At 46.4% G+C, this 13179-nt stretch overlaps 1 protein-coding gene across 2 annotated transcripts in view; it reads right to left on the reverse strand.

The window, feature by feature from the left end:
• The window catches only part of LOC125885754 (echinoderm microtubule-associated protein-like 6), a 52983-nt gene extending 40571 nt beyond the window's left edge, over positions 1-12412 (reverse strand). For both annotated transcript variants that reach the window (XM_049571515.1, XM_049571513.1), the window contains exons 1-2: positions 11422-12412; positions 9769-10186 (exon numbers count right to left, since the gene is read on the reverse strand). In XM_049571515.1, the coding sequence (XP_049427472.1) occupies positions 9769-9965 (197 nt within the window). In that variant the 5' untranslated portion in view covers positions 9966-10186; positions 11422-12412. The remainder of the gene's footprint in view (positions 1-9768; positions 10187-11421) is intronic.
• Between the last annotated feature and the right edge of the window lie 767 nt (positions 12413-13179).

Raw genomic sequence — 13179 nt, forward strand, 5'->3', positions numbered from 1 at the left:
ATGTCCAATCACTGTTGTGGCTCCGCCCACTCACCCCCTCACACTGTTGTAACTGGAGCCGAAGCACCGGCTTCATACAAATCTCTGGTGTGGGATCATTTCGGTTTCACTGTTGCATAAAACGACGAGTGAAAACTGTTAACAGAAATTTCACTGTCTGCAAACGTTGCTTGAAACATGTCTAGTGCCCCCCCCCCCATCCCTTGTCCTTTTATTAAACAAACTAAATAACTTTATATTATTTATCTTATTTTCAAATTTTCCTGAATGACAATTATACCCGAGCCGGTCTATGCAGCAGAGCCTGTGTTGCGTTGAATAGGCTGTAGCACAACACAGCAGCACGTCAAGTGCAAAGTCAAGCAAAATAAAGAGATCATTTTGGGAGAAAAAAAAACTGTTCTCTTTACGCACAAAACACGTACCAAAACCGAACCGAAACCGTGGCCCAAAAACTGAGGTACGGACAGTACCATGGGCTACCTGTACCGTTGCACCCCTACTAGGTACCATGTCTGAAGGGTCACTGTTGGTTCCAAAGGTGCTGTACTGAAAGGGTTTGGTGGAGATGGGTCTTCTTCATCAGAACCAGTTCATATGTCCTGGTGTCTGTCCTTGTCTTCGTCTGCGGTGTCTCTCACCTCCACACATATCACTTCTCCACCAACATGAAACTGGTTCTGTTCTGGTTCCTGCTCCTACTTTTGAACCGTTCAGAGGATTTCAGCCAAAAACAAACTGGTTCAGAACCTGAAAAGTTGCTGCTCAGATGAAAACAAAAAAGAGCAGGTTTTTCTTGACCTGAAGTTTAAACCGTGATGACATCAGTGGACGTGTCTTATTCTACAGATCAGACAGAGAGGATGCAGACATCAGGTGAGCAGTGTTCTCATTCTCAGCTGGTTCCTGCTTGTTTCTGGTCAAAAACATTTCTGTAATAACAGAACAAAAGCTCACATGTAATTAACGTATTTGTCGATTTTGCTTCTGTTGTGTAACGCCCACTGTTGATGACACGTCATTGATCACATTGGTTCCACTCAGAACTGGTGGCAATTCAGGCTGGTTGACGAAAGAGCACCAGTGCTCCACAAACCTTTGTTTGTCACCAGCAGAATACAGTCACCATTATCCAGACAACCCAGAATCTAACTGGAACCTAAATGTGATGCTAACGCTAGCTGTTGTGCGTTCAGTGTATCCTCTTAGAACGGTTTGTGTGATACCCTGTGAATCAGCGCCCCACGTTACGTCTTGAACGCACAGTTACAGATGCAGCGTCTTCAGATTTCCCAGGCCTTCTGAAAGCCTTCCAGATGCTGCCAACCTCAGGCCAACTTCCATCCACTGACTGACTGACAGCTTCGGCCAAGTGACATTTATAGTTCTTCATATTTAAAACTGATGAAATTCGTTAAAAACCCGACAAAACCAGAACCTTTCTCTCCTCTTTCATAGTCACGATTAATGCCATGGAGTAATTAAGTATTAAAACATGCACACAAAAAAAAGAATAGTTTGCTGGAGGCTTTCGCACATATTTAAGCGGAGGCAGGGCGGACTAACAGCACCATGAACTACACATATATAATTACTGCACAGCCACAACAAAGATACGTATTATTGCTCAGACAAGTGCTGCTAACGCAGTGTGGGGGTTGGGATCTGCTTCAGATGGCCACTCAATGGCAACGTCCCACTCCGTAGGAACTAAAGGGCACAACATGATGCTATGAACATGTGGTGAGCAGAGGAGCCGAGGAGTCATTGTCACACTTTGTCAAACGGCTGAATGAGCAGAGCTTTGTGAAATCTCTCCTCCATGAATCTGTTCAGACGCACAGCGACGGATCAATGAGGTGAAGCCGAGCTGCGTGCGGCAGGCAGAGCGTGTGCAGAGCCTTGTACAGTCCTCAAAATAATAATTAAAAAAGAAAAGATCTGTCATCATTTCCAATATTCACACGCTGTTCTTATCCAACGACGATTCTGCGTCAGTCCATATTTGTTGGCGTGTAGTCTGAAAACAACATGTTCACTGAGGTTAAAAGAACTTCTTGTCTTTTGCACACTGTGTAAACGAGTGGGAGGTGTAACAGCAGCATACATCACATTCACACAGCCATAATAATGGTATCACCTACAGTGATAATCATTAAATATGGGGAGCTCCCTCAGTAACTCCACTGCTCCTCCTGGTGGACAGACTGACCATTGCAACTGGTTTCTACAAACACCAGTCCATTAGACCTGAGGGAGCTTCATGGATGAGAGGCCAAACGTCTTCACGAAACTCAAGCAGGTCCAGCTGCCTACGCTGCAGCACTTAGGATCGCCATGACCTGGACGACTGAGAATCTTCACCGACACATTGGTTATTTCGCCAACGCTCCACGGCGCCGTGCACGCGCTCAGAAGAACCCACAATACCAGTTTCTATAAATGTCCCGTCTGACAATCTGTGCTCGTGTCAAACGTCTTTAAATCGTGTTTCTGTCACTTGACTTTCAGCCGACCGCTCGGCTCATCATGTTCTTAACTTCCTGTCAAAACTGTAGCCTCATCAGCCGGCGGCGGCGAAACATCAGAGTGACCTCACAGAGACAGACGAGGACAGAGACGTGTGATTGGCTGACAAAGCATTTAAAGGTTTCTACACAGAGCTGCCTGCTGACGGACATCTGCGCGGCTGCAGGCGTCTCTGTCCTCATGTCTCTGTCCTCATGTCCCTGTCCTCATGTCCCTGTCCTCATGTCTCTGTCCTCATGTCCCTGTCCTCATGTCTCTATTGTCATGTCCCTGTCTCTGTCCTCATGTCTCTGTCCTCATGTCTCTATTGTCATGTCCCTGTCTCTGTCTTCATGTCTCTGTCCTCATGTCTCTATTGTCATGTCCCTGTCTCTGTCTTCATGTCTCTGTCTTCATGTCTCTGTCCTCATGTCCCTGTCCCCATGTCCCTGTCCTCATGTCCCTGTCTCTGTCCTCATGTCCCTGTCCTCATGTCCCTGTCCTCATGTCTCTATTGTCATGTCCCTGTCTCTGTCCTCATGTCTCTGTCCTCATGTCCCTGTTCTCATGTCCCTGTCTCTGTCCTCATGTCTCTGTCCTCATGTCCCTGTTCTCATGTCCCTGTCTCTGTCCTCATGTCTCTGTCCTCATGTCCCTGTCCTCATGTCCCTGTCCCTGTCTTCCTGTCCTCATGTCTCTATTGTCATGTCCCTGTCTCTGTCCTCATGCCTCTGTCCCTGTCCTCATGTCCCTGTCCTCATGTCCCTGTCTCTGTCCTCATGTCTCTGTCCTCATGTCCCTGTTCTCATGTCCCTGTCCTCATGTCCCTGTCTCTGTCCTCATGTCCCTGTCCTCATGTCCCCATGTCCCTGTCCTCATGTCCCTGTCTCTGTCCTCATGTCTCTGTCCTCATGTCTCTGTTGTCATGTCCCTGTCCTCCTGTCCCTGTCTTCCTGTCCCTGTCCTCATGTCTCTATTGTCATGTCCTTGTCCTCATGTCCCTGTTCTCATGTCTCTATTGTCATGTCCCTGTCTCTGTCCTCATGTCTCTGTCCTCATGTCCCTGTCCTCATGCCTCTGTCCTCATGTCTCTATTGTCATGTCCCTGTCCCTGTCCTCATGTCTCTGTCCTCATGTCTCTATTGTCATGTCCCTGTCTCTGTCCTCGTGTCTCTGTCCTCATGTCCCTGTTCTCATGTCCCTGTCCTCATGTCCCTGTCTCTGTCCTCATGTCCCTGTCTCTGTCCTCATGTCCCCATGTCCCTGTCCTCATGTCCCTGTCCTCATGTCCCTGTCTCTGTCCTCATGTCCCTGTCCTCATGTCCCTGTCTCTGTCCTCATGTCTCTGTCCTCATGTCTCTGTTGTCATGTCCCTGTCCTCCTGTCCCTGTCTTCCTGTCCCTGTCCTCATGTCTCTATTGTCATGTCCCTGTCTCTGTCCTCATGCCTCTGTCCCTGTCCTCATGTCCCTGTCCTCATGTCTCTATTGTCATGTCCCTGTCTCTGTCCTCATGTCCCTGTCCTCATGTCCCCATGTCCCTGTCCTCATGTCCCTGTCTCTGTCCTCGTGTCTCTGTCCTCATGTCTCTATTGTCATGTCCCTGTCCTCATGTCCCTGTTCTCATGTCTCTATTGTCATGTCCCTGTCTCTGTCCTCATGTCTCTGTCCTCATGTCCCTGTCCTCATGCCTCTGTCCTCATGTCTCTATTGTCATGTCCCTGTCCCTGTCCTCATGTCTCTGTCCTCATGTCTCTATTGTCATGTCCCTGTCTCTGTCCTCGTGTCCCTGTCCTCATGTCCCTGTCTCTGTCCTCATGTCCCCATGTCCCTGTCCTCATGTCTCTGTCCTCATGTCCCTGTCCTCATGTCCCTGTCTCTGTCCTCATGTCCCTGTCCTCATGTCCCTGTCCTCATGTCCCCATGTCCCTGTCCTCATGTCTCTGTCCTCATGTCCCTGTCCTCATGTCCCTGTCTCTGTCCTCATGTCTCTGTCCTCATGTCTCTGTTGTCATGTCCCTGTCCTCCTGTCCCTGTCTTCCTGTCCCTGTCCTCATGTCTCTATTGTCATGTCCCTGTCCCTGTCCTCATGCCTCTGTCCCTGTCCTCATGTCCCTGTCCTCATGTCTCTATTGTCAAGTCCCTGTCTCTGTCCTCATGTCCCTGTCCTCATGTCCCCATGTCCCTGTCCTCATGTCTCTGTCCTCATGTCTCTGTCCTCCTGTCCCTGTGTCCCCTCACACAGAATGTCTCATTTAAAGCGAGAGGACAGACGGAGACAGTGGACAGAGGACAAGGACGTGTCAGGACCGAGCAGAGGATGATGGGAAGGACTCAGCAGCTTCATCAGCTCGTCATCATCGTCAGCATTTTTCTTCCAGCTGTCAGCTCCCATCAGGCCGTGCGTCTCAAACACCGACCCCTACTTCCTGTCTGCGTCCCTCTCAGCCAGCGGCGTGGTCAGCGGCTAAAGGAGCATCTAATCGATGAACCGGCGTTCGATCCGAGACGAAGACATCGTTTACAGTTTGTCTGAGAGACAGACCGTCCTTCATGAACCAACGTCTTTATCATTAAAGAATAAAGATTAAATTATTCAATGAAAAATAAACCTCGTTATAACGTCGACAGCTGTCACTGTCACCACCTGACTCAATGTGATTGGACGTAACAGTCAGCCAATAGCCATCCATCACAGTCAGTTCAGGAAGCTTCACGGAGTCACATGATCGTCATGTACGCTGTAAAAAAATCCTAATTTTACAGAAATAACTTAAAGTTTTTACAGTGGTTTTATGTTGTTTTTTTAATTGCAACAAAACTGTAATATCACAAACACCATCTGTGAATTAACCAAAGTGTTGTTTGAAGTTTTATGTCGATAATAACAAATTAATTTCTCTTTTTTGAACAGAAACAATTCTAAAATTTTTATACAGTATTCTCTGAAAGATCACACCTTTTTTTTCCCACAAGGTCGATCCAGCCGTCAATGCTTCATCGTTAGTTTCTGTGTCTGTTATTAACTGACTGACTGTTCTGTGAATAACAAAAATCTAATTTCTTATTTTGTCCAGAATTATTAGATGTTGAGTTATTATCATAGAAATTTATTAAACTCTGAGAAAAAAACTGAAATCAATTTTTTGTATTTTTGCTTAAAGCTCCAGGATGTCAGATTTAAATCTAATCAGTGTGTTTTCTTCAACGAGCTGAGAATCCGAATGGTTGTGTTCTCGTTAAGGTCAGAATGAGCTGTTTATATCTGCACAGGGAGCAGGTCCTCGTCCACAGAGGTCACCATGATGATGCACACTGAGAAAAAAAAAGCCATCCTTTCACGCTGGCGTGACACGCAGCCAGGCGCTGTTGTTGTTTAATGGCTCTCAGAGGCATCAGGAGAAAAACGCAGCCGAACAGCGTAAGTTAAGGGGCCGAAATCCCGAGTGGTGTGGGTGGGTCCAACAACCCCCGACTTTCACCCAGGAGGCCGGTGTTCACTTCCTGTAAGATTGTAAAGACAAACCCTGTTCTTTGTTCCTAAACCCAACCACGTGTGTGTGTGTTGGCTAAACGTAACCACGTGTGTGTGTGTTGGCTAAACGTAACCACGTGTGTGTGTCGGCTAAACATAACCACGTGTGTGTGTCGGCTAAATGTAACCACGTGTGTGTGTGTTGGCTAAACGTAACCACGTGTGTGTGTGTTGGCTAAATGTAACCACGTGTGTGTGTCGGCTAAATGTAACCACGTGTGTGTGTCAGCTAAACGTAACCACGTGTGTGTGTGTCGGCTAAATGTAACCACGTGTATGTGTTGGCTAAACGTAACCACGTGTGTGTGTGTCGGCTAAACGTAACCACGTGTGTGTTGGCTAAACGTAACCACGTGTGTGTTGGCTAAATGTAACCACGTGTGTGTTGGCTAAACGTAACCACGTGTGTGTGTGTTGGCTAAACGTAACCACGTGTGTGTGTGTCGGCTAAACGTAACCACGTGTGTGTGTGTCAGCTAAACGTAACCACGTGTGTGTGTTGGCTAAACGTTAAAACAGACAATGCATGTAACAGGCTGAAGTTGACACGGCGTCCCAGAACGTCAACAACCAACACACCCAGGGTACCTTGGACGTCATATGTAGACGTGGAAAGTCCATGACCAAACGTGGACATGTGACGAGGTCACAGTGAGGATGTGTCGGCAGAGCGCTGGCTGGTTTCTAATGTAGTGAGTGGAGGTGGGCGGGGCCAATCTGAGGTCAATGATGGAGGCTCATTTAAAAGCGGAGATGATGCGTGCAGTGGGAGGAAGTCCAGATTCAAACACATATCGTTTGAAACATCCTTTAAAAAAGAGGAAGTTACTGACATGAATCCAAGAAGCTTTCTCGCACCATCAGAAACGAGTCCTGACATCATCATCATCAGGTACGATCTCACCTGTGGAGTGTCAGTCAGCTCACCTGAACACCTCCAGGTTTGTTCATTTCTGCAAACATCTGGATGTTGATGATGTGGTGTAATGAGGACGCCTCCCGGAGGAGTCTGTGCGGTATGCGAGAGCAGATAAAGAGCGGACTGCTCCTTTAACAGAGATGAAACGTAAGCCGCAGAACTGGGTCACACTGACACCTGCAGGTGAGCCTGCAGCAACATCTGGAACATCTGTCACAGCGTGTGTGTGTGTGTGTGTGTGTGTGTGTGGGAGTGAGAACCACAGGAGGACCACATCACAGCTTCATCTGTTGTTTCCATGGAAACACACTCCTGCTCATCAATCAGCCATGTGATACATCAACAGTTAGATTTTAATATCACCATTAGACAGGAAACTTTACCTGAGGTCAGGTGACCTCTGAATACACACCGCTCTATAAACTGAGGGGAACTCTTAAATCTCACATCAGATCCTGATGAACGACTGAAGCGTAAAATCTTTACTGATGAACACTGTATTTAATTAGTCGAGAACAAAATGACGTAACAACGGTCACAACGGATGCCTGCCTGTATGACCTCCTGACAACAGCTGCACTCCTGATGAGTCGGAGGATGGATCTCCTCCCAGACCTGGATCAGGGCATCAGTGAGCTCCTGGACAGTCTGTGGTGGACACACTGATACATAACGTCCCATAGGTGCTCAGCTGGATTTAGGTCAGGGGAACGAGAGGGCCAGTCAATGACATCACTGCCTTCATCATCCAGGAACTGTCTACACTCTGGACACATGAGGCCGGGTCCTGCACCAGGAGGAACCCAGGGCCCACTGCACCAGGAGGAACCCAGGGCCCCCTGCACCAGGAGGAACCCAGGACCCTCTGCACCAGGAGGAACCCAGGACCCTCTACACCAGGAGGAACCCAGGGCCCACTGCACCAGGAGGAACCCAGGGCCCACTGCACCAGGAGGAACCCAGGACCCTCTGCACCAGGAGGAACCCAGGGCCCACTGCACCAGGAGGAACCCAGGACCCTCTGCACCAGGAGGAACCCAGGGCCCTCTGCACCAGGAGGAACCCAGGGCCCACTGCACCAGGAGGAACCCAGGACCCTCTGCACCAGGAGGAACCCAGGGCCCACCGCACCAGGAGGAACCCAGGGCCCCCTGCACCAGGAGGAACCCAGGGCCCTCTGCACCAGGAGGAACCCAGGGCCCCCTGCACCAGGAGGAACCCAGGGCCCTCTGCACCAGCGTAAGGTCTGAGGATTTCATCCTGATACCTAACAGTAGTGAGGGTACTGTTGGCCATGACATGGAGGTCTGTGTGACCCTCCATGGTGCTGGGCTGTGAGCACAGGTCCCACTAGAGGACGTGGGGCCCTCATGCCACCCTCATGGAGTCTGTTTCTGACAGTGTGGTCAGAAACATGCACACCAGTAGCCTGCTGGAGGTCATGTTGTAGGGCTCTGGCAGTGCTCCTCCTGTTCCTCCTCACACAAAGGAGCAGATAGCGGTCCTGCTGCTGGGTTGATGCCCTTCTACGGCCCTGTCCAGCTCTCCTGGTGTAACGGCCGGTCTCCTGGTGTCTGGTATCAACCTGATTGGGCTGCTTCACAATCACTGGACTGATCTCCAGTTTAGTTTAACTGATTTGAAAGCAGACAATGGCGGACAGTCCGGGGAAACTCCCCACCAGATCAGCAAACTTTCTGTTGCTGCTGTTACACTGATTAGACCCCGCCCACTGTGAACCCCAGAGCTGTGATTTGTCACGGCTGAATTTAAGATGCTACAGCCACTGCTGTGACCTCTGTTTCCATCTCGTAGCAGCGAGGAGAGGAGGACTGACTGCAGAGCAGCTAGCTGCTAATGTTTTATGTAATTTATGGTCTGATAAACAGAGACAGAGAGACAGCAGGCGAGGAGCAAACCAACGAGCTGCATTCAGCTGTACACTGGAAAACGATTTTGAATCAGTGAATGGAAACATTGCTAAACACATGCTAACGTTATTAGCACAAGCCTGTGGCATTTTACATTGTATATATTAGCCTAGCAGCTAGCAGAGATTTGCTCTGCTCATATTTCAGCCAGGATAAATCACACACAGTGTGTGGAGGCTTTATTGTCTTCACAATTTATTGTTTCTTATCTGTGAAATTAAAGTAAATCAAAGCTTTGTTTCCACTGAGGGAAATGGTTTCAGCTCACAGAGACAGACAGGAGGTCTGCGTCACTGTGACACTGTGGAGTTACATCTCTGGGGAGGTGTGCGTCAGGCTGCGGTGTGGGGTACGGCGTCGACGCAGAGCCTACAATGTAGGTACGGCATGCATTTGACGCACAAGTATAAATTCCACCATACGGTGGACCACAGCTGGTGACTGTTGGAACGGCGGACTAACGAACTAAACTACTAACAAGGTTTGGGTGAGTTTTATTTTGTTTCTGTTGAGTTTGGATGAGGTGCGTTTTAACCATGAGAACACTTTTAAAGTAAAGCAACCAGCTGCGAAGCCTTTCAGAGTTTTCTAAAATAAGAGTGACTGAGTTGTGTCAACATGTTTTTCTTTGTTTGTAAAACTGAACACAACGATGGAGATCTCCTCGTATATTTATGGACTCAGCTTTGCTCACAATCCTCAGACGGACGAAACTTTTCTTCGATGGACCCGTTTCTGCCGCTGGAGGGTTTTTTCTGACTTTAGTGTAAAAACCAGTTCAGGTTTCTGATCGTTGCAATAGGCCATGAAGGTCGGCACGCCAGTCTTGATTCATACAAAAACACCCCCTGACTCACACCCACCCACCCCTCCTCACCTGATGATGTCATCGTTGTGCCCCAGGTAGAACTTCTGGGTGTGCTCTCGGGTGTTGTAGACCACGCCCACCCCGGCCACGAAGTACACCACCTCTTTCCCTGCGGTGTAGTAGAGGTTGTTTCGACACTGGTGACCTCTGTATCCGTGGATCCACTCCAGCCTCAGCTGGCAGCGCGGCGCCGTCTTATCTGACATGTTGGCTTAAAACTGAAAACTCAACATCAAGTTAAAAATACGAAGAAACCAGGAAGTCTGACGAGCTGTGAGCAGGTCCGAAGCATCTGCTGTGAAGAGTCTCTCTGGACGAACACAAAAACACGCGTGTGCATCAGAGTCTGCTGCTGGTCCTAAGGCTGCTGGGAGCTGTAGTCCATCACTGGAGTCCGACATCCAACTGCACTTCCCATAATTCCAACCTGCACCACAAATCAACATCCAAACAAAAATAATTTCAAAGCGCAGATATGTTTTTCAAACTAACTTTTTCTTTTCAATTTTCTTTTTTAAATTTTAAACTACCACAAATTATTCTCCCCAAAACATAAATCAGTTTCAGAAATGTGCTCACAGTGTTTTGTAAGGTCATAAGGTTGTTGCTGCTTGGTTTCACTGCATCTGATTGTTCTTACAATTTCCTAAAATTTTAGATTATTGTAAATTACAACAACCATTTTTTTCAACTATCACAAATTACACCAAAAAAAAAAAATTTAGGCAGCAGAAACGTTCTCAGAGTATTTTTATTAGGTTATGAGATTGTTCTTCTGATTTTGGAGTAACAGTTTCATACAATTTCCCCAAATATGAAATTACAGTAAATTACAACAACCAAATTTTTTCTAACTACCACAAATTATTTTCCCAATAAAATAAATTAGGTTTCAGAAACGTTCTCACAATATTTTTGTTAGGTTATGAGATTGGCGCTGTTTGGTTTCATAGTAACTTTTTTTTATTTATTTTGTATTACAGTTTTCTAAAATATTTAACTACCACAAATTTTATCTCAATAAAAATAATTTTGGTTGCAGAAATGTTCACTGAATATTTTTGTAAGGTTGTGAGTTGGTTTGTTTGGTTTCAGAGCAACATTTTTGTAAAATTTGTAAAATTTTCTAAAATTTTAAACTACTGCAAATTATCCTCCCAATAAAATAAATTAGTTGTAGGTTATGAAATTGTCACTGTTTGGTTTCACAGGATCTTTTTATTTTGTTGTTTTTTTAATAATTTCTTAAAATTCCAACCTACTGTAAATTACAATGACCATTTTTCCAACTACCACAAATTAAACAAATAAATAAAAATGCAGAAACGTTCTCTGAATGTTGTTGTAAGGTTGTGAGTTTGTTTGGTTTCAGAGCAACATTTTTGTAAAGTTTTAAAAAATTTTAAACCTGCAATTTACAACAACCTTTTTTTTCTTACCACAAATTATCCTCCCAATAAAATAAATTAAGTTAAAGAAACGTTCTCAATAAGCACGTAAATTAAGGGTTTCTGCAGATGTTCTGAAATCTGATGGTTGTTGATGTTTCTGCACAGTTTTATTAATGTATTCTTTAATAACTCATCTTCAGGGTTCCCGTGGTTCCTCCAGCTGGCAGCACTTGCGGGAACATTTTTAATGACAGACACGTTGTGCACGAACCTTTTGGGAACGTTGCTCCAACTAATGACCCAAACCGGAACATTCCCAGGATGTTCTCTGAAGGTACAGGAAGGTGTTGGTGTTTGCTGAGAAGGTCACTGTGGGAAAGAAACAGAAACCGTGTTGGGAACACATGTCAGGATATCGACCCAGCCTTCAGCGAGACCATGAGGACTGCACTGTCCGTCCTTCTGACCGATGTTCCGGTCGCACCGGGGACAAATTAACCGTCACTTCATTTAACGGAATCCACAAACGGAGCGTCTGAAGGCGGATATGATAGAAAATCCCTCCCCTGACTCCCGCCGCCGTCTGTTCGCTGTTTCCAGTTAAAATCCGGAGATTACAGCGCCGATTTATCGCCGTCAGTCCGCAACATCCACACCACCGACACCGGCTGCACCTGCTCCTGCAGGCCGGCCGAGAGACGCTTCAGCCCGGCAGACACCCGCAGCGGCACCCCGGCTCAGAAACAGCCCAGAAAACGCACGAATATGAAGGAAAGTCGGGATATTAACGGGAATCCCGGGGATCACTGACAGCGGCAGAGCGGAAAGAATTACCACCGACACTTCCTGTTGGAGTTTTCAAAATAAAGTTTAACTGTCAGCGGTTTTTTTTAGCCAATGTTTATCTCGATGAAAACGTGAATTATTTAATCTTTGCAATGATCGCTTCCAACAGAGGTCTCTGCAGAGGACAATACAGCTGTCTTTTTAAGTTCAGTAAATTACAGTCTCCGGTCTGTGGACACACATTTGTCTCAGAAATATCTGTGTGTGTGTGTGTGTGTGTGTTTAATCTGTGATCATGAGACACTTTCACACATATTAAACAGTGTGTGTGAAATACAAATCTGCGAGCATGAAATCAAATGATCTGTTTCCTTTGTTTATAATTGATATAAATGTGTTCAGTGCGTGTGTTTGCAGCTGCGTTTTATATTTGCAAAGTAGTTTTTTGAGTTTACATATCTCTGGTTTTGTATTTAATGTTGTATTTGTGTTTAATATTTACAGATTACACATTAAATCGCTGACTGTTGATCTGTTCACATAAAATAACACTGAGACACATCTGTCTCCATTTCAGTCCGCTAGATAAAGACTGTGTGACAGTAAAACATGTTAACAAGATTAATGTTCGTATTTTGACAGTGAGTCTTTATTTTATTTTGAAGCCTAATACGATGACTTCCGGTTTCCTTCGCGCTGACTTTCGCGAGCTTCCCGCCGCTGTCAGAGCAGCAGGTCAGGTGCGGTTTTAGCGCACCAACGGAGGTCCGCGCGAGCGCAGCGGCTTCATGAATCAGACTCAGCGCGTCACTCTGTGCTCAGGAGCCCGCGGTGCATGATGGGAGGTGTAGTGTAGAGCTCCTCTCTGACAGGAACAGAGGCACGTCACATTCAGTCCTTATTAAACATGATCACTGCTGATATTTAAACATCATCTTTATCTTCAGACTTCTGGAACCTTTCAGCTCTGCAGGTCTTAAACATGTTTTGAATTAATTTATAGTTTCTCAGGTTTTAATTGTTTTTATTGCTGTTTGATATTTACGTGAACGTGTTTGTGACCAGAACAGATTTGTTCTGTATGAAACCAACGTGACGACAAATTGTCGTCTGACAGCTTCAATTACCTTCAGTGTTTCATCCCCATCTTGTCCTGAGGATCCTCCAGAATCCCGAGGACACTACAGAATCCTGAGGACACTACAGAATCCTAAGGAAGCTACAGAATTCTTAGAACCCTCCA

Source organism: Epinephelus fuscoguttatus, linkage group LG3, assembly GCF_011397635.1.
Source record: "Epinephelus fuscoguttatus linkage group LG3, E.fuscoguttatus.final_Chr_v1".
NCBI lineage: Eukaryota > Metazoa > Chordata > Actinopteri > Perciformes > Serranidae > Epinephelus > Epinephelus fuscoguttatus.